Source organism: Cylas formicarius, unplaced genomic scaffold, assembly GCF_029955315.1.
Source record: "Cylas formicarius isolate icCylForm1 unplaced genomic scaffold, icCylForm1.1 PGA_scaffold_9__14_contigs__length_23061073, whole genome shotgun sequence".
Lineage (NCBI taxonomy): Eukaryota > Metazoa > Arthropoda > Insecta > Coleoptera > Brentidae > Cylas > Cylas formicarius.
In genome coordinates this window covers 13,045,604-13,071,744 of record NW_026844365.1, presented here as the reverse complement: position 1 = coordinate 13,071,744, position 26,141 = coordinate 13,045,604, and the positions used below count along the sequence as shown (strand labels likewise).

At 34.5% G+C, this 26,141-nt stretch overlaps 1 protein-coding gene across 2 annotated transcripts in view; it reads left to right on the top strand.

Moving 5' to 3' along the window:
• Window positions 1–26,141, top strand: part of LOC132707617 (discoidin domain-containing receptor 2-like) — a 226,835-nt gene that overhangs the window by 120,282 nt on the left and 80,412 nt on the right. For both annotated transcript variants that reach the window (XM_060679521.1, XM_060679522.1), the window contains exons 6-9: window positions 707–846; window positions 6,934–7,141; window positions 7,268–7,388; window positions 14,479–14,686. In XM_060679521.1, the coding sequence (XP_060535504.1) occupies window positions 707–846; window positions 6,934–7,141; window positions 7,268–7,388; window positions 14,479–14,686 (677 nt within the window). The remainder of the gene's footprint in view (window positions 1–706; window positions 847–6,933; window positions 7,142–7,267; window positions 7,389–14,478; window positions 14,687–26,141) is intronic.

The window sequence follows — 26,141 nt, the reverse complement described above, 5'->3', positions numbered from 1 at the left end:
GAACACTCCAAAATTCAATTATAATGAAAAAAAAACACAAGAGGGAGGATAGGTAGTTCCAGTCAATGAAAAGACATCATTTTTTAAAAACATTTTCTTTACGTTCACAAATTACTTTATAGTTTGTAAAATGGTCACCAGAGGATCTTGTAAAACCCGCTTTCAAAAGCTCTCTACTACTAACGGTTATAACAGTGTTTCAAAGTTGAGACTAATTCAAATATATTTTGGGAAATACCTTCCTTCGTTTCCGATTTCAAAAAAATAATTGTGAACAGAGAAATAAATGAAACTTTTTTAACTTCCGGGATGGGCTCAACAACTTAAAGAAAACCAATTTCAATATCTTTATCCTTACCCAAACTGTATAAGAAGAAAACTAAAAAAAGACTTATTATTATCTTGAAGTATACTTTGTTGTCCAAGAAAAAAGTTTATAAAATAAAATACGGTTAACAACTAAACTAATACAAAACAAAACAAGTGAAAGTTGTAGAAGGTTCCATAACGTGTAAATAATTCGATGGCTCCTAGCAGGTCATGTTGCAGTTCTTTATAAAGCATTTTAATTACTCGATATTTACTTAGTTGTAGTTCAACATGACCTGTTACTTATTTTACAATTTTTGTGTTTAAAAAACTTGTTTTCTTTTATATATATATCCCACCAAAATTCCGGCGATTTTATGTCGATTCTTTTCTTCAGGTTACGAGTGGGTCGGTTGGCGCAACGACACTCTAGGATCGGACGGCTCCCCATTGGAGATGCTGTTCGAGTTCGACAAAGTGAGGAATTTCTCAGCCGCTCACCTCTACACGAACAACTTGTTCACGAGAGACGTTCAGGTAAGCGGCGAACTAATTCGAAAATTCCCGCCAGATTACGCGGGAGCTTAACCTTAACGACACGGGGGGAAGATTCAAGCTTAAGACCGTCTTAAAATGGCGGTTCGTGAAGGATTAATTGATTAGAATGTGTGCAACAGTTTGGGAGCTCGCACGCGGTTTATGAGGATTTGGGTTAATTTACTTAGGACGAAAAGAAAGTGACATACGGCGAAACGACATTTTTTCTCACACAACAAAAAAAAATTGAATGAGCGCCTTCTTAGTAGATATTTTTACATTTATATTTAATGCCAATGTATTAATTAAAAGGCAAACTAAACAAAAACAACATAAAAACCTATCGAGGTTTGTACAAAGGCATCAAATCTGGGGATCCCGCTGGCCATAATATTTTCCTATTTCATATATGATGGTGTCGGTGCAAAATAATCCCGGGTATCATCCAATGGCAAATTTCCACCGAGGTATCAATTCTCTCTGACCTTGAATGTCAACGTCCACAACTTAGGGTTAATTAAGGTAGGAGAGGTGTGTAATATCAAATTTTCTTCAAATTCAATATATTTGTTGGGTAAACAATCTATAATTTCTTGTCTTCTGCAAGATTAAGTGACTTTTCTCAATAAATCGTGAACGATAGCTCCGGAAGGTCAAAAGAATATCTTCAAAAACATCCGAATTTATGTCCTATTGGTAATCTCCTAGTTGGTACCGCTGAAAGGCGAGCAAACTAATATGATATTTATTTATTAGTATCAGATTCACAAAAGGGGCCAAAAATATTTTGATTGCAAAAATTAGGCCGAGCTGGACCGAATTTCTTATTGTGTGGCTATAACAGGTGATTCAGCAGATATTCGGCACTAGAATGATTCTAACGCCAGCTCGGTCAGCGAAGTAACAGATATTCTCACCATTGCCTGCAGTTTTTCTTTGCTACTTCCCCCCACCACTGGATTTCCGATTCCAACACTGAAAGGTTCAACCAAAACGAGTACTAATCATCTAAATGCTACGGACTCTTGCCAAATCGTGACGTCATATGCATTCCTTGGGGTAATCAAATTCTTAAAATATATGCGATTATAAAAAAAAAACATTATCACAATGAACTGAAATATGATAACCTTGTCAATAATTAGAACGAAGGTGAAGTATAACCTCAAAACATTTTTAATCCATAAAATGTTTATGATGTGGATGATTTTGTTTTTTTTAGTTGAACATTCCGTAATTTTAAAATCAAGGTGTAGACTAGTGTAGAGTCATGACCGTTATCAATCATTGGCTATCATGTTCACGATCATATTTACTATCATTAATAATTGGCGCACAGAATAATTGAACATTGGTCGTTCCATACCATTCTCGCAGGTCCTTGACCAGTAAGTTGTTCTTCTACCTGCCCCAACTTTACTGGCAATTTTTCCATGCGTGATCAAATGAATGAATAGTATGAGAAGTATTTTCGGGGGTTACTTTTTTGTTGCATTGACTAGTTTCGAACAGTCGATACACCCACATTTCAAATGATTGTCTCGTTAATTCGAAGTTGCAATCCTAGATCGTGACCGGACAGAACTTGTCCCTTCTGTATAATAATAATAATAATAATAATAATAATAATATTGATAATAACAATAATAATAATAACATTAAAAGGCCTTTATAATAATACATAACATAACTAGTTGCTCTCATGCAACTCGTAAAAGGAACATATGACACCATTTATAAAATAAAATATAGCATATAAATTACACAGGCATTCATTCAAAGTGGTATATTTAAATTGTGAAAAAAACCTTTTTAATAATTTTAACACTGCTAGTCTCAGTTGGAGAGGGAGTTTTTTGTAAGCCTTGACAGCATTATACGTGAAACTGCGCTGGAACTGTGTCGAAGTATGTATGGAAATGGCAAACAGTCCCCTATGGCTAGTATTAACCGAATAAACATCTGATGCACGAGTAAGTTTGTCAAACAGATATGTCGGACGTTGGAGAGATCTTACATTTTTAATTAAGACTAAAAGCAGCCATTTAAAACGTTCGTCTAATGTTGGCTAGCGAGAATTCTCTAGGCTAGTAGATATGTGATCACATTTACGAGAGTTGTATGAGAATCTGAGACAGGCATTCTCAAGACCCTGAAGACTAAACTTGTCTTTTTGAAGTAGGGCAGTCCAGTAAAGTACCGTACAGTATGAAATTGGGGAGATAAATAATTGCAGTGTCCAGAATGTCTTTATTACAGTAGATAATCCGGAGCTTGTAAAACGATTTCGGGATCAATGAAGTTAGGTACATTTAGCGAAGATCTTGAGTAAACATTAAGTTGTCTAAATATATGGCAGAAATGTTTTGGATCCGTAAGAAACTTGTGTTACAAAAAAGCCTTCCTCTCCTACCTATCTTCGCAGTTTTTAGAGGAGCCTGCAAGCTGAACACCTCCACTAAGTTGGTATTAAAAAACTCCACCATTTTATCAGTGTCAGTTCAAAAATTTCATTCTAATTAAAATTATTTAAATCAAACAGAAAATGTTTAACAAAAATTAGAAAAATCTTTGTAGGTTTTACAAAATGATTTGGGTTTAGATTTAGGTATCTTCAATTTACAGTGTACCCCATCTTAAATACCCAGGGCTCTATCATGATATTAGGGGAGGTACTGACCCTGGTATGTTCCCGAATATTTTGAAAAAGAACATATTTGCTCAAAAAACTTTAAAAATAGCGGAACCATCATTACAATTCACTCTAAGAAGATCAACGTGAAAGTCACCTCAAAATATAAAATATAAATAATAAGACAGCCCTTCAGATTTAATTTAGGAGGTTTGCAAAGGGTTCTCAAACAAACCCTCCTACCAACAACATTTGTTCAAGCGCTATATTGTTATAGAGGATATCATCAATAGACTATATCATCAAGAACTTTGTTGCTACCATCACTATCACACCTCATCAATTTATAATTTTTACTATTACATGGTACACTAGAAATATTTGTGTTAATCCAAGTTTCAGATTATAAAATAATGTCTAAAGACAGATCGATAATAATAGCGGAAACGTCCGGTGGCACAGGTACTACAAATACAAAATTTGGTCTTGAAAGAGGTGAATTTGAGCAATGTGTATTGGACAGTGATGTTGACTATTAAATTTCAGCATAATGATTATATTTTATTTGTTATTATTTATATTATTATTAGTATTTACAAAATTTACCAAAAAAATTTTTTCGGGGTTGCAACGGGAAAGTTTTCTCGAGTTTTCGAACATCATATCAAGGTATGTCTTTTACCAAACGAACGGTAATCTTTTTTAAACGCAAATTACACTCACTTGAAATAGATATGTAATTTTAAATTATTGGCGGAATGCATTTTAACTAAACCAAACAAATATTGGATAGGAAATGGAGAAACCTGAAAAGTACCTATACAGGCATCAAAGACAATATAGGGAAAATTGGAAAGGGTTGGAATATTATCACCAGTTTGATGAAATTTATAGGGAGGGGAAAATAGTTAACCTCCCTATCATCGACAGCAGTTCCTGTCATAAGGAAAAAAAACCCTTGCTGAAAATAAGAAAGATTCACCCGCTATCCCAGTGACTCCGCACCCGTAGGTTAAGTTTCACCAATTTATTTTTGGTTTAATTAAAGGCTTATAATATGTTTTCATTTTAGAAGTACCAAGACTAGGGAGTCAAAGAATGTAGTGTTTTATCTACGAAGAAGGCTGGCAAATATCGAAGAAGCACTAGAAATTAACCTCTTACGAAACGCCATTGAAAGAATTAAGAAAATCCAGTAGGAAAGAAATAAATGTTTCCACTTATTATGTGAATTGCAAAACAAAATAAGCAATAATTAAAAAACGCATTTTATTTGTTATAAAAGCATATTGGCTATTTGGTTGCTCTCCTCATTTGCACCCTCATCTACAATATCTACTTTCAGATGTGGTAGCTCCTCCTCTAGCACCTCTTCTAAAATGTTGTGGTAAATTCTAAAATACACCTCTCATAATAAGTTTACAAATGTAGGCCTAATAATAAGTTCCCTTCGCCACTCATTTTAGTCTTCGTAATACTTCTGATTTTTTGTTATTGGGCACCTACCACCTTCATTATCCTCAAATATTCGAATTGGATCTGCTAATTCCAAAGCCTGCTAACCAAGTTATCCTCTTTCATTTCGTTTTGAATTAAAATGTCCATAACGTCCGTTTCTACTAATTTCTGATGTAGTAGGTACTAGAGTACAAATACGTTTCCACTTTATTACCACTTGAAATCGAATTTTTCGAAAGTATCTACGCTAGTATACAAATTTTATATCTCGGTAACGGGAGGTCCTATAGCATCGCCCTTGCTACAGAAATGATCAGCGTCAAAAAAAAATTTTTTTTTGTCTGTCCGTTCTCTGATCTCGTCTTTTGGTTTTTCCTGAATAACTTTCGAACCGTTGGAACTACACAATTGAAATTCGTCTCCTTTTGAACCCTCCACGAGGCACATAAGCTTATAAGAAATGGCCCCGATCCGACGCCGGTACCCATCTTTTTTTCGCGATTTTCGACTGTTTTTTGGACATTGCTACGAAACATGATAAGTGTCTGAAATTTGAAGCAGTCGACCTCATATTTGGTGAAGTTGGGGGGTCGGAAAGTATTCTAAAAAAATTAAAAATCGCGAATGCAAGGGTCTACAAAAAACATCATTTTTCAAAAACAGTTTACGAGACCAAAATATTTCTTAACTAGAAGACGCATAAACTTTTATTCTTGACAATTTTTCACAAATATACAGGGTGCGCCGCAAATTAAAAAAAAACTGAAAAATGGATCCCCCTATTATTGAAAATAACTGTTTATAACTGAAAGACTGTGAATCAGATCTCACTTTCTTTATATTGCGATATAGCCCGTATAGACAGCAAAAACTATTGTATTTAAGGTTTTGACCTATTGTACAGGGTGTTTCCGATATTCCGTGTTAAATGTGCTTCAAATTTAGCAGAGAAGTAAAGGTGCGTGTCCATATTTAAACGGTAGAAACTAGGTGCAATCAAATTTTCCCAATTATTGTTAAAAAAATTTTGAAAATATTTTTTTGCTAATTTTAGCTTCCAGCAAATCAAAAATCGTAAAAAATATGGCTAATAGGTTCAAACAGTATACTAGGCCGCATCAAGAGCTACAGTTTTTGTATTTGCTGTTTTCGTCACATACGCTGCCCGGGATATTTGAAAAAATCCATATTGAAATCGCTATTTCAGGAGCTGTCAAGATGCGATGACGTCATTGATTATTACGGCGCACTGCATGGTTTCAGAAAAAACTTATTTTCTCGAAAACTATTTACTATTTTCAAAAAATTCTTGGACCAGGAAACCTAGAAGATCCAGGGCTATAACCTCTGCTTCGAACGTTATTTGAATCATGTACAGGGTGTGTCGTTTATGGCAAAAAATCAATAAGATACTAAAAATTTCCGTTTTTCTGGGTAAATTATTGCCGATAAATGAAAAACCGTTAAAGATGGGATAATTTCTTTTGAACAGTATCGTAAACTGCGTCGAGAGAGAGATTCAGGTTTCGTCGATTATACAGGACGCGAGATATTTGAAAAAATATCATTCGACAACGCTATTATTTGTGCAAATTTTAATATTCACCGTTGTTTGCACAAAGTTTCATAGTAGTCCGCAGGAGCACGATAGAAAAACATTGCATCCCTTCACCACACGAAACCGCGAAGTTGTTTCCTTTTATAATAAAAAGCTGTTTCGCGCTAGGCTCTACGAACAACGATTTTTCGAAAGCAATCTTGTTAAATCAGTAGCACTATATCAAATACCGAATAACATATACCTTCGAAAAAATCTAAATCTCAAAATCAACAACACCCACACAAAAATAAGAGACCATAACCTGAACATTTTTCAAAAACGGAAACGGTGAATCACGAACACGTTGCCAATAGCAATTGCTACCGCTAATTATCGGGAGCGCTTTGCTACGTCCTCTGAATGCGACCATTGGTAGTCACAACCAGCTTTGTTCCAGGTTTTTTCCCAAGCCAGGGCATTCGTAAGCCTGAACGGGTACAGGTTCAGCCCCGAAGCAGTACACTTTTCCTATATGCCAGACCTGGTGATGGAGCACGCCCGAGACGTCACCATCAAACTGCACCACCGCATAGGACGTTTCCTCAAGCTCGAACTTTATTTCGCCTCGAGGTGGATCCTCATTAGCGAAGTGTCTTTTGATTCCAGTGAGTTTTAATACATTACCAATTCGTAAATTAGAGCCTCCCTCAAAAACGAAAACGTTTCCTTCCTGCCCGGAGGCCGTAAATAAACACGTCCCGAGTTAATATTTCGTTGTTGTCGGAACGCAGCGGTGGCCACAGGCAACTTTACCGATTCGGAAGAGGAAATGGCTACCGTGCCGGACTCGGTCAGCAGGGAATATCCTTTGCAGCGGGACGAAGTCAAGGCCGTCGCGAAAGGAACCGCCAGGTATTTTCTGAGATTTTATTCGGCCACGTCAATAACGATGTTTACGTCCGCCATTATCCGCGCCCTCGCGAGATGAGAGATTGGTTGCGTATTAATTTTGACGTAAATAAATCGGAAGAAAAAAGTTCGGGCGAAAGAAATATCGAACAGGAAACTTTATTAAAAGTAAATAATTTCCGTTGCACGATTTGGAAGTTTTTCTTTTGACTGCGCAAATAGGTACGTCTTTCACAGAGATATTGGTTTCGTATTAAAAGCAAACAGTTATAAAGTTATAATTATTAATTTCAATAGAAAGAGGGAAAAGCCTACAACACTGCTGGTATCACAAGAATGTCACAGTATTTTAGGTAACCAAATTAGTGACCTACTTCAGAAAATAACAGAAATAATCCATGAAACAATTCGTCAAGACTGTCAAGACTAAAATTCCGCAACCATGTGACGAGTAAGCTGAGAATTTGATTGAACTCTACTGCCAACGGCAAAAACGTAAAATGCCTTGCGTTTTCACGACTTAATAAGAAAATGTCGCACCCACGAAATGCACGAAATGCACAATCCCTATCTTAGACTAATATATCTGGTTCGCATTATAGGTGCAGTCGGTTTAAGCTTCATGCCGCAATCTATGAAAGTATATATATATATATATATATATATATATATATATATATATATATATATATATATATATATATATATATATATATATATATATATATATATATATATATATATATATATATATATATATATTTTGTTTTAGTCCTTCACGGATGGAACTATGTGTATTGCTGGTACTCCGGGTGTTCATCCGTTCGTTGTTTGACCCTGGAGTAGGATCATTCGCCTGACCTGTACAACAACATTTGTTTGGTCAGAAGGGCCATACGGGACATATTTTCGAGTTTTAAAAAATACTATATACAAAATACAAAATACAAATTTTACAAGAGCAATGAAATATTCCATTCTAGCCATGAATTAACTACTCGGGACGACCGTTGCCTTTTTTAAAAACTTTATTCAAATTTACAACCGTTTAAAATGGTCTGTTACAATAACATATCTAGACAGAATTCCCCGTCGACACCGTTAAACTACGTTTTTATATGTAGAAATAGGACTCTGCTGGGTCAGCATTCTTGGATCTTCGCTAGTGAGATAACTCCTCCCCCGTAAGCTTCAACTATACCGTCAAGAGGGGTAGTTGAGCACATTTTGGATCTTTAGGTTCTTCGACTTCTTGCTGCTGTTTCTTGCTGGATTTGGTGCATCTTTTCTGTAACAATCTTCTATAGCAAATAAATAGACACAAACTGATTATGATCATGTATACAAGGATGATCCATATGCTCGGATATTTGTAAAATTCCGAGAACTTCAGGAGTGGGTAATTTAACTAAATTTCATTCCTTAAAAGGTTTAGTTCATCTAGCTTAACTTCATTTAATTTGACAGTTAAATCCATCTGGCTTTGTTGTGTTGGAATATCTGGCAGATTACGAAATAATATTGGCTGAGTACTAAGGTTGATTGATCTGACATCACTAATTATTGTGTGATGATCAATTTTGGCGAGGCATCCTCTTGGAATTTTGGCTTGGTATGTCCCATGAAGATTCTGAATCTCATCCTGAGCGTTGAATTTAAGTTTAACGCTCTGTACATCTGGGACTACTAAAATCCATTGTTTGGAATTTTCTAGTTGATTAACTATTATCTGGGTGATTTTGAGTTGTGTTTTGTGGCAATTTGTGATTTGTGGATTTGTGCTCAACAAGGCCAATTCTCAAGGACTGCTGTTATCGTGATTCTTGATTTCTTGTTGGGTGCAGACGAATAGACCCTTAGTAGCCGCCTTGCAGGGCCCATTACAGTATGCATGTTGCAATTCACTTTTTATGAAATATTTTGCACGGGGTAAAACAACCCTAAACCAACTCTTGTGTCTTATGGGGATTGAGTAGAGATGAAAGTAATCGAAAATTATAGGATTGGTTTGGTATTCTCAAAAGGTAATTGATTTTATTATTCAGAATAAAACAGTCAATAGTAATTAATTTCTCAAAAATACAAGTGTTTTCTAACGTTACAAGTATAATCATTTGGTATTTTCCAACTTTGATTTGCAAAATAAGAAGTTCTTTAAATAAGTCTTTAATCTTAGTTATACTTAGTTATACTTGAGAAAGTTATTGAATTTTCTAAAATATCTCCCTATAGGTTGACTTTTGAACAATAAGAGCTATTTGATTGATCTTTGACTCTAAGTATTTGTCATTTTGACACATTTTCTGCAAAGTCTGGTTAAATCTTATAAGAATGTTAAGGGATAAAGAATTTTGTTTTAGAATGCCTTCGGCTAACTCATTTTGGTTTTGCTCTGCAAGTTTTTAATAAGCTGTTCATAATGCTCGCCGTCAGATGCGGCAAGATTTCCTGTAATGGCCTTAAAAACCGATCCGAGTGGATTTATTAGCCCTCTCTTAGATCTTTTTTGATGCGGAAGGATTTCTATAATTTTATTTTCAATTCTAGATTCCAAAATGTTTAGAAGTTTAATATAATTTTGACCATCATTGTAATATCCCGGGTGGCTGGATATTATTTTTGAGACATTTTCCTTTTTTAAATATAATTTATTAGTTTCCAATATTATTGGATTTGAATGAAAATAATGGATTAAAGTGTAAGTGTGTTCGATTGATTTTGCATTTCCCAATTTTATTGGCATAATTCCGGGGTCTGCCAAAAACTTGTGAATTTGTATAGTATTTTTGCGGGGGTCTATAAACTGGCCTAATATCAATTGGACCGGTGGGAACTACTTGTTGCTGATGTCTAAAATGATTTGGGTTATGCCCATTAAATTGCATATTTTCTTTGGAAAGAAAATTTTGGAAATGCTGGTTATTATGTTTTAAATTCTGGGGTGGCTGATTTTGAACTACTGTGGTCATATTTTGAAAATATTGCGTGTTACTTTCTTGCATTACAAATGTTAAGGCTTTCGACAGGCTCTCAGGTTGCATACATCTTCATTAGTTGTTTCATGCGTATCAATAAATGAACAAATCAAATTTAGGATATGCAAAACTCGATCGTAAAATTGAGTCGGTTTTTCATTTGGCTGTTGGCGGAGCATCAATAAATCTCTGTTAAGACATGATTCGTCTCTTTGGTCCGCGAAATTTCTATACAAAATATTTTTTAAATCATTCCAAGTACTGGATGTTTGAAGATTGATCACGACTTTTGCATTTCCTTTCAATTTACTAATTAGAGAATTCAACAAGTAAATATTTTCAAAAGAGTTAGGTTCTCTAACATTGTAAAATTTATCAATAAAAGTTTGACAAATAGTTAAGTAGCCTAGATAAATCGTTTGGGTTCCCATCGAATTCTGGGACGCAGTTGAGATATTCAGATTTAAAAGTAGCCATACTCATAAGAGATTCACTAAATTGACTGTCTGATTCTAAATTATGTTTTTCAAAAATAGTTTCCAAATTTGTTGCGAAATAATTTTTCTAACCTGATCTGGGTGAAGGTGTATTATTACTTAAATCGATAGCTAACGTTTCAATATTATCAATTATTTCGTCAAGTTCCGACATTAACAAATAATTGCAACTCACAGTACTAGGTAGGGGGCGGTTTTGGTCATCCCTTCTATAAGAACAAGACTTCGATCGGCGATATTAGTCTTCACAAAAATTCTTGTCCTTGCGAAACTAGACGATATGGTTTCTAGTTTCCGATGATCGTGTTCTGTACAGGTCTTCGATAGACTGGGGTTTTCGATTTTTTGAAATCCACTCTGTCAAACACTAATCACCAATATGTCCGATTTCCAATTAATCGATTATACGAAAAATCGACGTCGCGACGCGGTGCGCTACTACGACTGCGCCAATTAACTACTCGGGACGACCGTTGCCTTTTTTAAAAACTTTATTTCAATTTACAACCAACTCTGCTGGTTGTCTGTATGTTTTTTGTGGTTAAAATAATAAATATATTATTAGTATTATATTATCCCATTTTATTAATATAGTCATACAATTGTATCAATTTGACCATAAATAATTATTATTTATTCAGCAAAAAGAAACAAATTTCTTAACCTACCTTACAGACAACAGTTCTGTTAGAGTACAAAGACGCTTCCAATTTATTAACACTTGTTAAATCAGCAGCACTACACACAAGCACTGAATAAGATATACATTCGAAAAAATCTAAATCTCAAACTCAACAACATGCAAACAAAAAGAAAACACCATAATTTACATACTACATTTTTCAAAAACGGAAACGGGTAAATGACTTGACACGATCGGGAGCGCTTTGTTACGTCCGCTGAATTTAAGGAGTTATAAAAAAAAATAATCACAATGAACTGTAATGAGTTTCGTTTTCAATAATTAAAAAAAGTCTAACCTGAAAATACACCTAACCCAAAAAAATGTTTATGATATTGATGAGAATGTTCTGCGTCTTTGAAACAAGGTATGTTCATATATACTAGTTAGAGACATTGTCCAAGCAAAGCAAAGGCAAAAGCAAGTTTAAATCAGTGACTTCGTCTTTAATACATCTGGAAAACAATTATTCAAATGTTATCAACGACGCCACAAAAGACGTAGTCTTGACCAAATCAGCGTGCTCATATGTTCTGTAATTATTGAGGTTATAGTTCTCTATTTATAGCAGCGGTGGGTTTTCATTTATTTGCTCATTGTTGTATTAAATATTGAAGCTGCCGAATATAAAACAAATGATAATATTACGCAGCACTATTCTGATTTGCCACCCCAATCAGAATTTCGTAGCCCTAATTAATTGCATAATAACTATGCCAAATTAAGCGAGATCAAAAATGGATTCTTTTGAGACGTTAGAGATATATTCGCTGATTTAAAATGGTCCAAATGTTAGGAAAACTTGATAAATATTTCTACACACATTATTGGCGATAACATTTTTCAATATAAATAAGAACTAAAAGTTCAGATTTTCACGAAATTATATATTGTGCCTTTATCAAATGTATTATTTACGAACTACCTACAATAATTAATGTTGTTGTGAGAATTTAAGTTCAATAAAGGAGAGGTATTTAAATCTAATTGATCGTTAAGCAATACATTTGAATGTCTCCTTTTGTTAATCTCCATTGCTTCCAATAAATTTAATTTTCTACTTTTCGTGGCTGTATGTAAAATATAAAATTGTCTTCAAAAATGTGTTTTTCTGTGTTTAAGTGTGTAGCATAATTAGAATCTAGACTATTGTTTTTAAACGCTCTTTTATGTTCGTTAATGTGTTTCTTGAAGGATCTACCAATTTGTGCAATATAAATTTTAGGACAAGATCCACATTTCAACCTGTAGACACCTGATTTTTGGGATTTTGGACATTTCGTTTTATTGTTTTTTAAATATTTTCCTAATGTTTTATTAGTTCTGAAAGCTGTTTTTAAACCACATTTTGACAAATGTTTTGAAACTTTTTCACTAGGTTCTCCTATGTATGTGATTGTTTTAAATTGTTCGTGTTCTGTATTAGGTTTCGGATAAATAGAGTTTACTGTTGTCTGTATTTGTTTTTTATTTATAATTTTATCTATAATTAGCCGAGTTTTTATGGATAATTTGTAAAATATCATACTAGAACAACCTTCAAGTAAAAGTTTTTTATGGTGGTATAGATACGTGGATGATGTCTTTGCTTGCTTTGTTGGAACGGACAGGCAATTGAATTCTTTTTTAAATTACATTAACTCATTACATAATCGTATAAAATTCACTATCGAAATTGAACAGGATAACTCTATTAATTTTTTAGACTTAACTATTACGAAAGCGCAAAACAAATTAGATTTTTCAATATATCATAAACCTTCACACACGGACACAATCATACATAACAGCTCAAATCACCCTTATACACACAAAATGGCTGCATTTAACTCTTTTATACACAGACTTCTTAATACGCCACTCTCAACAGAAAATTACAACAAATAACTTAATATCACTAAACAAATTTCACTGAACAACGGCTACAATCCGTCCATTATAGATAAAATTATAAATAAAAAACAAATATAGACAACAGTAAACTCTATTTATCCGAAACCTAATACAGAACACGAACAATTTAGAACAACGGAGAACCTAGTGAAAAAGTTTCAAAACGTTTTTCAAAATGTGGTTTAAAAATTGCTTTCAGAACTAACAACACAATAGGAAAACATTGAAAAAACAATAAAACGAAAAAAAAAATAGACCCTTCAAGAAACGCATTAACGAACATAAAAGAGCGTTTAAAAACAATAGTCTAGATTCTAATTATGCTACACACTTAAACACAGAAAAACACATTTTTGACGAAAATTTTGATATTTTACTTACAGCCACAAAAAGCAGAAAAGTAAATTTATTCGAAGCCATGGAGATTAACAAAATGAGACATTCTAATGTATTGCTTAACGATCAATTAGATTTAAATACCTCTCCCTTATTGAACTATATATAGTAGCAGGTAGTTTGTAAATATTACATTTGATAAAGACACGGTGTTGTCGAAACAATTGTCACGTCAAAATATATAATTTCGTTAAAATCTGAACTTTTGCTTCTTATTTATTTTGATAAGTGGATTTTCATCAGTTCAATAACATTTTTCCATTGATTCATTATAAAGTTTGGAATACATTGAAGTTTTTCTCATTTTCCTTGGAAAATATCCCTATCAACACATGCAACCAGATATAAATCTTTTCTATGGACTTTACGATTTCCATTTGCTCAAAAATGTCTAACGAAAAGCTACTCCAATAGTTTCAAGTTCATGGGAAACTTTTAACTTATCTCGTTGAAATTATTTTATAATACTCCGCAAAATTTCTAAAAAACTTTGGCTCATATAGTAACAATATTCATAAACATCAACATCTTGTTTAGATATAACAAATACCGCGGTCAGAAATCGGTGCCACGAGCACTTTTAAGATTATTTTACAGTTGCGCTTTATGTCCTTTCATCTTTTAAGAAACTTTTTTATATTTCCGAACAGGAACGTTGAGAAGAGCAAACCGAAATCAACAGGAAACGTCGACGAACCGAACCATTATATTGGTTTCGTTATTGGCATTCTTACGGTCATCATATTGATTCTCGTCTCCGCCATCGTCTTTATAATCTTCCGAAATCAGAGGCTGAAGAACGCCCTCACGACACTTCCGGTCGGCGACGACGACATCAAAAGCATCGAAAACGGAAAGGTTTGTAACAATTTTCCTCTCGTTTAGCTCACTTTACGATCAGCGAGTGTCGTTATAAATTATAAAGTTAGATATTATGCGTCCCATTAAAATTACTTTGGGTCACCAACAACGATCTAGGTACGTTAAGTTTATGGTCTTATTTATTAGAAAGTGCTAATTTCCAAAGGGCTTCACAGGTATTCGTTTGAAAAGAAAACTAACTTTATGCCAATAAATTAGTAATTAAGTATGTTTAACAGGGAGCTTCAAAAATTTTTTTATTTTTTTTCTTTAGCCCTTACCCTCTCAAATGTTTCCTTTTGATATAAAAAAAATCCCCACCAAAGATGAGCCCTGCGGGCTATTTTCTTTTTTCACTAAAATCGGATTTACGTATAATGTTCGCGATTTTTTACACAAAAAACAATTTATATTGTTAAAGTTGAGTCTTTAAGCCTTCCAAAACCGTATAACAAAGTATGATTATCATCAAAGGAAGATTAATTACAGCCATTTAAATATTACTAAATTTTGAACTTTTCAGAAATAGCTTCTAATATTTTTTTATCTACATAATTTCTCAAAATTTTTATCCTAATTAATAGCGTTTTATTTCCATGGATTTCAAATTTTAAAATGGTAGTTTAGGTGGCAACACTAATTTTATTAGACCATAAGGTAGAGTTGTCAAATTATCAGTGTCTGCAACACATATATTTAGAAATTATTGTGTATTGTCATTGCTTAAGGCTCTCTGTTATTTCAATTATTATCACTAAAACGAAAAGAAAATTTATTTGGTTGGTTTTTCATATTACCGAGTATAAGAGAAGTTTTACAGTTATTTTTCTACAAGCATACAGATTCTAACCTCACAATTCGACAGTGTTTTGATGAAGCGATTCGTGATGTTATGAAAGTTTGGAAACCTATTGGTATTCCCGTCTGTCAACCATATCACGCTATTACTTACATCATGAAAGTTGATCGAGAGTGGGAGCTTTTGAAAAAAAAAATAAAAAAAAGAAAACTCAGAAACAAAAGATTAAGGTTATATACATTAAGGCTAGATATATTTAAAAATCACCTTGAGGATTTGTTTGATATATCTAATCATAACTCAGCACATTCTTTAACAGAAGCTCAGTCTAAATGTTTAAATGAAGAATGGAAAACGTCAAATCGACATAGCATTTTTTTAACTTCCGCAAACTTAGAAGTTTCGACAGAGATTCTAATGAATTGAAATTTAGGTGAAGAACCAAACAACGATTACACAGGTACTTATAATATAATTGATTCTACAAATAAGTTCTGTATTCTACAAATTTTAATTTATAAATTGTCTTTAGTTTTGAGTCAAAGTTTGAATGAAATATTCATCTTCCAAAATCAATTTTTGCTATCAAAAAAAGATGTTGATAGTGTTAGTGTGTCATTTCTATTTTTATTGTAATTTATTACATCAAGTCTTGGTTTGAGGCTCCTTCTGTTGTTATGGTGTTGTTAGTACACCGTATAATGATGGTAAGCGCTATTAAGTATAAAAAAATGTGATAACAGAAACAAAATAAAATTAGAAGTAAAGGCAGATGATCTGGATACATTAGTTGAAAAAGATCTAAGTGATTTTATTAGAGTCTCTTTTTCTTTTTGATCAACTTCAATTGCCGTATAGTCTATTTGTTGTTTATCCAGATTGGTGGGAAAAAATCCAGATTTCAATGAATGTGAAAAAATTGTGAAGAGTTTAAAATTCGTTAATGATGTAGCAGAGTGAGTTTAAAATTTAGTAATTTTTAAATAACTGTAATCAATCTTCTTCTAATGATAGTCATACTTTGTTATACAGTTTTGGAAAGCTTCAAGACTCAACTTTAACAATATAAATTTAATTTTAGTGGAAAAAAATTTTTCCCACGTTAATTAAATGGGAAACTAAAATAAAAATAGCGGCCACTTAGAATTGAGCTACGTGGCTCATCTTTGGTGAGGATTTTTTTTAATATCAAAAAGAAACATTTGAGAGGGCAAGAGCTAAAAAGAATTAAAGATTGTTTTGAAGCTCCCGAAAATTTAATGTTGTCATTGAGAACAAAATTAAGTGAATATGTATGAAAGTAGAACGTATATCTGATAATTCATATAAATGAATGATAGACTGGATAGGAAAACAAATTATCAAACGACATAAGCGGGAGAAAGAGAAACGGTAAACTGAGATAGCTTCTGCGTAATAATCAGTTTTCTTCTTAAATCGTCTTTAAATGTACCAAATTCTTCTTCTTTTCCGGGTGCCATGTGCTATACCGCACGTTGGCGATCATTCGTCTTTCTTTATGTTTTCCTCGGCCGTCGACTTTCCCCTGCAGTATCAACCTGGTTATAGAGCACAGGTTTATGTTCTAGATATGATGCTCTGCTTTGCTACTCTCTACTCTAGGATGTTCTTATAACTTTATCGTTTGTTGCATGATCCATCCAGGGTATGCGCAGCAATCGGCGGAGTGTCCACATTTCGAATGCCTCAAGCATGTTTATTGTTTTTACTTTAAGTGACCAAGTATCAGCGCCATACAACATCAACGGCCATACATACGACTGAATTACTCGTATCCTGGTGTGTAGCGGCATATTTCTATGCAGGAGTAAATTCTTAAGTCTAAATAACGTTGTTTTTGCGCGGCTAATTATTCTCCATACTTTTTAGGCGCCAAGATGAGTAAAATTTACGACCCGTGCGATATTCTCTTCATTAATGCTAAGATGGGTGTCTGCTGGGCACCATCATTTTAGTTTTCGCGACGTTGATATGGAGCCCACTGTTCACCGTACTCGTTTAGTTTATTATATTTTAGCCACAATTGAGGTGTCATGGCGGATATTATTTTTATTTTAATACTTCGTGTCTCACCCTCCAAATCCATCTGAAAGATTGTTTCAACATAGATCTTAAACACAACCCTGTGGAACTCGCTTCAATACGCTGAACGTGTCCGTTGTCCTATCACCATCAATGCGGGTGTCAGCGGACTGCTCCCAATAAAGCAGATGAAAACATCTTGCTTGCTGAAGTAGGAGAAGAGAGCTTCTCTCGTGCAAAGACAATTGATAAAGCCAAACTGTGTGTCGCCACTCATTTCCTCACTCTTTCTGTATATTCTAGAATGGATGACTTGAAGGAACGGTTACGAGGCTATAGGCTCCGCAGTTTTTAGGATGGTGATAAATGTGGATTTGAGCCAATCTTATGAGATTTGAATCATATATCACGTTTAAGAGATATGTGAGCTGTTTTTGAACTTCAGCATGACCCGGACTTTTTCCGCCCTTCAAGCACTGAGTTTATAGAAAGCGGATCCGCTTAATCGTCGAATTGGTTCTACCTCGTTAAGATACTTTCAGGAGCGCGAAACAAAAGTTTTCCCACCCCAAAACCACCGTTTAATCCCTTAAATAATAATCCTCGACAGTAAGACCAGACATATTTTGCAAAGTTCTTTGTTAAAAAGTGAAACAGTTTTGTGCGCTTCAACTTTTTTTGCGCTTTCCGTTCCGGGGAGCGTATTAAAAGAAGTTTTAATCCCTTTGTAAAACCGTTTTCCCTTCTCGTTTTTTTCTTTTGCGCGTTTGAGCCGCCCGGACATAATCCGTTTGCATCAATTTAATGTTTAAATTGTTATTGGGAGATTTCTCGGAACGGATATCGCGGTAATACAAATCTGACGTCTACCCTAATCCCACATATTTTTGCCGCAGTTGTGAGTAAAATTCAAAATGACCCACTCACTCCTCTATTTTGTATGTGCGATAAAAAGGAAACACAAATATTTAATTCAAGTACGGATTTGGAATATATTGGATTGTATTGATATTATCATTTTAAAAATTTGTTAAAATGCACTCTACGTTTTTATATATTCTACCCTAGATTCAGTTCCATTTCATTCGCATTCGTCCTTATCTAATTGTTACTACTTAACAATACTATTTGTAAAATATTTTTTCTACTCCCGTCTGTCAAATACCTAATTACCCACCGATCTAGCGTGCGGGAAGCGTCACTATACCACGTCAGTTTCGTTTCCCATGAATCCGAGCCACTTCGGAGATATTTCCCACGCTTTGAATTTTGACGTTTGTCAATTCTGACGGTCATGTTAGTGAATATATTAGTGTTGTTTTGCGAAAATGGACCCAAAAACTAACGGTCGTAGAAAAAATTTTGTATGCAACACGTTCGGTAATAATATATTATGCAACAAGTGGGGTAAACGGCATTTGACTCACGAGTTTTTAATAAACGAGTGAGTTAAAAAGTTTACCGAACGTGTTGCCTACTGTACTTTTTCTACGACCGTGAGTTTTTGGGTACATTTTTGCAAAACAATACGAATACATTTACTGACATGACTGTCACAATTGACAAACGTCAAAATTCAAACCGTGAGAAATATCTCCGAAAACATCCGACTGCTCCCAAATCCGTGCGGTAAAATCTCGGAAATGTCCGAAGTGGCTCGCATTCATGGGAAACGAAACTGACGTGGTAAAGTGACGCTTTCCGCACGCTAGATCGGTGGGTAATTAGGTATTTTACAGGCGGGAGTAGAAAAACTGTTTGACTCACTCGTTTATTAAAAACTCGCTCCGCTGCGCTCCGCTCGTGTCAAATAAACTCGTGAGTCAAATGCCGTTTACCACACTTGTTTCATAATATACTATTTCAATTAAATTACACCATTTTCCAGGAATGATTTTTACACATTTGGATGAAGGCAATGCAGCCAACTTTTTATATCATTTTCTATGTTCGTCGAAGAAAGTAGAGGGTGTTTGTAATTTTTAAGCAGCTTTAATTTGAAACTTACTTCTTGACCAGCCGCATATGTTTTGGGAGTGTCATCGATATCAAGATATCAATTTTCTAGCCTATATTCTCATGCTTGACAAACACCAAAGAAACGAATGTGACATATTCCTCCTCCATGTAATTAGAAATTGCAAAACAAGATATATTTACTTATAGAGAACTTCTACAAGGTTTTAGCGCTTTACATTTTCGAGACGGACTATACAATATCATTTCGGTGGAAAGTGTAACCGCATTAACGGCGAAGCAGCAAAGTTATTGCCGCGGTATCAAGTACAGGCAACACGTTAGAGTCACTTTGCATATAAATAGCCCTCCAGACGCTGTGTATATGGAGTGGAAAAATTGCTTGTAATTATCGACGCGAAATCGTCTACTGGGCCTTGGCAAAAATTACGTTTAATAAAAACAACGACTTTGGGTGTAAATTACCAGTTGCCAGGAATGAAAGTGGATTTACTGTTTTATTCAGTTCGATCCAGTCGCTTTTACATAATTGAAAAAACAAAAAAGAAACGGCCCCGTGAAATATTCAAACGGGTTTTTATAAATTCGTGCCGACCGACTTTTCCAACTTTTGGATATTTTACGGTAACAACCTATTGTTTATAGTCGGTCGCTGCAAAATTATATTAAAGCCCGATCAAACGCGCAAATATTTATTTGAAATTCTATCAGATTTTCCCCGTTTTTGCCGACTCGAACTGCATATCTGGAATTTCAATATATTGTAAATTAACGCATTTCGGATTTGCCAATTGATTTTGTCAATAATTAGGAAATTACGCTTGATTGGATTGTTATTTGTTTTCGGGTAATTTGGAATAACCCAAACCCGTGTCTACCACACAGAAATAAACGCAGCAAATATTTTCCATATCGAAAATTGGCGAAAAAAAAACCATTTCCATTGCCCAAAATTGAAAAATGCTCAAAAAATAAACTTATACATACACCCGTAACACCAGTATAAATCAAGTTATTTTGCTGCTGCAACAGCTAAAATGATATTAAGGACCAACCGGTTAATAGCTGATACTTTCGTTAATTCAAAAATAAGCCAAGGAATAAATTTTGTCGCAAACAAGAATTCCTAACAAAAGTTTACGCTCTGCTGGACCAGACGATTTATTGCAACATTCTCAGATTGTTTTTATCCATTCAGTATCAAGATTATCTTCTTTTGGTATTTTAATAAGCCGTTCTTGGATTATTTAAGTTTTTTCCGTTTTACTTTAAATTAAAACATTCAGTTGTTAAAACGGGTTACTCAGAGGAAGAGAAGCTTCAAGTACTTCGTCTTTTTTTATTCCAATAACGATAGAATAGCTGCAGTTCAACAGCAATATCATCAGATTGATCCTGTGGACGGGTACCATCAGCTCACACAATCAAACGCGAATTTAATGAACCCAAAGTCTCAGTCAATGCAAGAGAACCGTTGTTAAAAATGAAGATTTATGAATAATAATTAAAAATAATATTATTTTTTTATAACTCTTTAGAAAATCCCGAATGTTCAATCTGAATTGTTACCGCACAATTCGGAACGTCATATTACAATATTTAGTCTATTTTAAAATATTATAAATATCACCTCCATAAATTTATTCCCGTTCAAGGCTTATCTGAAGGATATAAAATTCAACTGTCACAATATTGTCAAGAAATGTCGAGGCATATAACAGAGGATCTCGGTTTTTGTGAAAAAACATTTTTATTGTTTAAGCAACCTTTACGACGGTAACCATGTTTAATCGGAAAAATAAGCATTATTGGGGAAATGAAAGCCTAAGGTCTTCCAGTTCGGCAGTACATTAGCTTGGTTTTTCAACAAGATGGGGCACAATACCGATCTCAGTGGTCGGCTAATAGTTCTGATTTAAACCTTCTGGCTAGTTTCCTAAAATATACTAATATTGAGCCAAAGAATTCAAAAAAAATATTCATGCTCAATAGAGATCATCCAGAGTTTATTTTAAACGCGATTGTTGTTGTGCGAAAATGTTTGGCAAATCATGGTGGATATATAGAAAACACAAGTTATATTTTCATTGTTGTTCATTTAATTATGGTTGTTATCGGTCCTATCAACAATCTATATATTTTTGAAATCAGGAGAAATGAATAGGAAAACGAAAAGATTTGCCACTGTTTCTCAATTTTGCTAATGCTGCAAAAACTTTGGTATGCAAAGTTTTTCTCGGTGATTTCGGTTAACCCCTGTAGGGGGCGAATTCCGCATCTTCAGCATGCCTACTCCACACCTCAATGAGTTGTGGAACCGTCTGTGAATCAACACTAACCGCAGTAGATTCGCCTTCTTCTGAGACCACTTGTCTCTCTTTGCCAAGTTTAATTCGCAGAGGAGTTTTGAAGTAGTTCCACAGCAGCTAAGTGCCGTCCATAACACACTCGTATGTGGCTGAAGGTAGATTTGGAATTGGATTCGGATTTGCGAATATTACAGTGGACCAGTTCGTCATTTATCTTAATTTAAAAAAAATCCTGTGGACATTCTGGATAAGTAAGCACGGAAATATTGTAACGGAACTCCCAAAAACCATATCCAATGATGCATTACAGAAAATAACCCCTTTTTCGTCCGCATCACCACAAAAAATAATTTTATTACTACTTAACATTCTCGAAAAAATTAGTTGTCGTCTCAGAGACTCAAAGAGACCATTACAGAGCAACCTAGGAGGGCTTCAAAATGATGTATTACTCAACCACCTTGGAATCGTCGGGAATATATAAAACTACCCCCAATTATGAAATACCCAAAAATTCGTTATATTTATTTCGCGATCTCAAAAAAATCGGACGTTGTACCAGATATTGAATTAGATCATTAGAGGGCCACTTAGGAGGGCTTCAAAATGATGTAACCACTTTGAAGCCGACGGGAAGATATAAAACTACCCCCAATAATGAGATACCCAAAAATTCGTTTTATTTATTTCGCAATCTCAATCTGACGTTGTCCCAGACATTCAATCAGACCATTTAAGTCTGATTTTGAGTCATTTAGGAGTGATTCAAAATGGTGTATTACTCAACCACCTTGAAGCAGTCTGGAAGATATAAATCTACACCCAATTGCCCTAAAATTCGTTTTGTTTATTTGACAATCTCAAAAAAATCTGAATATCAAATCAAAAAATCAAATATTCAATAAGACCATTGAATGATGTATTACTCAACCATCTTGACACCCTCATAAATGAAATGCCCAAAAATTAAGTATTAATCGGAGATGTTCAAAAAAGGTTTATCAAAATTATAGGTTCAACAGAACATTACTTTTCCTATCATTCCAATGTTGTAAGGACTCGCCCGTTTTTGATTAGTTGTCTGCTGTTTGTTGCAAAACTATATCAGAAGACAGAAGTTGTCGTTTTTTATCGCTGTGTATAAAAACTTGTCAACATAATAGCAATTGTGATATTTTTCAGTTAAATTTAAACGGTTTTAAGAACTGCTTAAGAAGTACGTGTAGATCTGTGGATAGGAAGGTGGTGAAGAGCATGTGATGGAAGGGCAAAGAATGATCTAGTGACTAAAGAGTTACCTTTTGTTTTTGCTTTCATTTTGGTTCGTTTGTTTGCTCTTGTATTGCTACAATAATGTGGTGGTAGAGATTTGGTTTTTGACTCGAAATTTACCCGCACTGTTCATTGCATTATTTAGGAGACTTGTTTAATTTTATTTTTATTTTTCATTTTTATATTTATTTAGCCGTTCATTAAAAGTTTTCGGGGACGACATCTGCGCACAAATTTGAGGTTTCAGGATTAATAACAGTTGCATATTATGTTTTATTATAAAATATTTCCAGTTATTTCTGGATTTGATGCAGTTTAAATTAAGAAAAAAACATTTGAATCGTTTCCGGATTAGGAGCAATAGTCATCATGCTGGTTGAAAAACTTTTTTCAAATAACTCAAAAACCAAAGAGATATGATACACCTTTTGAAAATTAACTTAAAAAAATCCATAGCAATAAAAAATGATAAAATATACAGGGCGCGCATCTTAACATTTTACATATGACAACCATTTCAAAACGAATTGAGGGTAGTTTTATACCTTCCCGGCGGTTTCGAGGTGGTTGAGTACTCCTTCATTTTGAAGCTCTCCCAAATTCAGTATCTGGGACAACGTCTGATTTTTTGGGGATTGCGGAATAAATATAACGAACTTATGGGAATTTCATAATACATTATTTTGAAGCTCTCCTTTAATGATATGGTTGGAATCCCGGGACAACGTCAGATTTTTTCGAGTTTGCGAAATAGTAATTAAATACTGTTGTTCCCTTACAATATTTCCGTGCTTACTTACCGAGCATGCCCATAGTAATATCTTTTTTTAATTATGATAAAAAACGAACTGGCCCACTGTAATCCAATTCCAAATCTAACTTCAGCCACGTGGGTTTCGTTTGTTCATGGTATTGTTACGGAGAAAGAACTTCTTCGCTTATTGATTGTGGCGCCGGTAACCTTTTAGATTATTATCAATGCAACATAAATTAATTCCAATTAACCAATTGTCAACAAGATGGGAGACGCCCGATAACCGCGCTACAAGAAAAAACCATTTCCTCCTCGCCGCCAAAGGAGTGCAGTTAAGTGATTATTTACCGCACTCTTAACCGTAACAATACACGTATTTTCATTCTCTTATCTTAAGGGGTGGGGGGCCGGTAAGTGCGCAACGTGTTAATTTCCTGTGGGGAAGTGCAGTTACAGGTCCGCTACACTATTTAGATAACGTAACGGGCAGGTTAGGGTCGACCTCGTTGCTCATAATCTTATCTGGGGATGTGTTAAGACACTTTGCACAAACGGCAGGGAAAATTCGCCCGGCGTCTGGTTATTGCCCCACGTAATAGAAAGTAAATGCGGGCGAGAGCTTTTCGCGGTAGAAAAGGGGTGCCTTTTTAAACGGCCGCGTTTCTTTGTTTTACAACGAACCCGCAGTTTTGCATGCGAAGGCGAATAATTGCTTTCAATTAGACGAGCGTTGTTAAGCGGCCGAGTGATGGCGGGATATTGGCGAGGGTGCAATCGTGAAACTGTCATGAAAATCTCATTACTTCTTTTAAGAAAAAAAATCTGTTGTCGGATGTGCGAACCGCAATATCAAGTATAATTAAATACGATACGATTGTGAGAAAATAAAAACGAAATAAAATACCTGCAAAATTGCAGCTAAAGTCGCTAAGAGCTAGAACCATACAAGGTTTTGCACTCCAACCTGTTCATTGAGATGTTGTTCAGAAATGTTTTCCAATTTTTAAAGGTTTTTTTTCTACACTGGTTTATTTCCCAAATCCCAAACCTTAAAAGTCGAAAAACACAAAAAAAATGGTTCTAAGGTAAACTTGCTGTCACTTCAGGTTCAAGTTGCTTTCAACTTGCTCATTTTAAATGGAACATCCCGTATATTATCACATTTCGAGATGTCTAAATGGCACGTCCGGCTCAACCACTTTTGAACATGCTTATTCAATGTAAATTGGATCTTCACATTTGCCAACATGTTAAAAAAGACAGTTAAGTTAATTTTTTGTTGTTGTCTACTTTATTACAGGGTGTTGAAAATTAGTTCACATTAGTTCACAAATAATCACATTTTCAAAGTCGCTAAACTCTTTTAATCTCATATTTCTTCGATTGAATATTAGTACTATAATAATAATAATAATAATAATAATAATAATAATAATAATAATAATAATAATAATAATAATAATGTGTCGATAGGGTTAACATTGTTCCTATAGTGATCGGTGCAATGGGAGAAATACCAAAGTCCCTCAGAACCAACTTGACAACACTCACCGTAAAACCAGGCGCCTACTTTGAAATGCCTGTGGTACTAGCTACCTGCAACATAATTAGAAGAGTTCTTAATCAACCTCAACTTCAATAGCGCACGTTTCATGTTTTGCTACTCACCTAGCCGACATGAGATGACTCCATCTTCCGATGAGAAAAACAAAATAATATTAATAATACTAATTATAACTTTTGGCTAGTTTCATTTTCAAAGTCGCTAAATTCTTTTAATATCATATTTCTTCGACTGAATATTATGACTATAATAATAATTATGAAATTATGAGAACACAAAAAGACCAAAACAATCAAACGCCGCTACATATTCAGGACAAACTCCAACAAAAACTGACCGTGTACTCGAACAGACTGAGAAGGTCTAAGGAATCAAGAAAACAACAAAACAATTCCTTTCAGAATAGTCAAAATAAATTCTACAGAAATCTGGAGCAAAATGAGCAAGGCGAACTGCCAGCACAAGACCAAACCATCGCATACTGGGCCAATATTTGGGAAAACACAAAGATCCATAACCAACAAGCAAAATGGCTTTCAGAAGAGAAGAGGGTAATAGACAGAGTTCCCACAATGATATAGAACACTGTGACAGAAAACGACGTGAAAGACGCACTGCAAAACTCCCAGAATTGGAACTACTTAACTACTTGCTGAAAAAATTGAACGGACTACACGATGCCCTAGCAAGCCTGTAACATCCATCATGCATCAGGCATTAGGCTGAGGAAATTC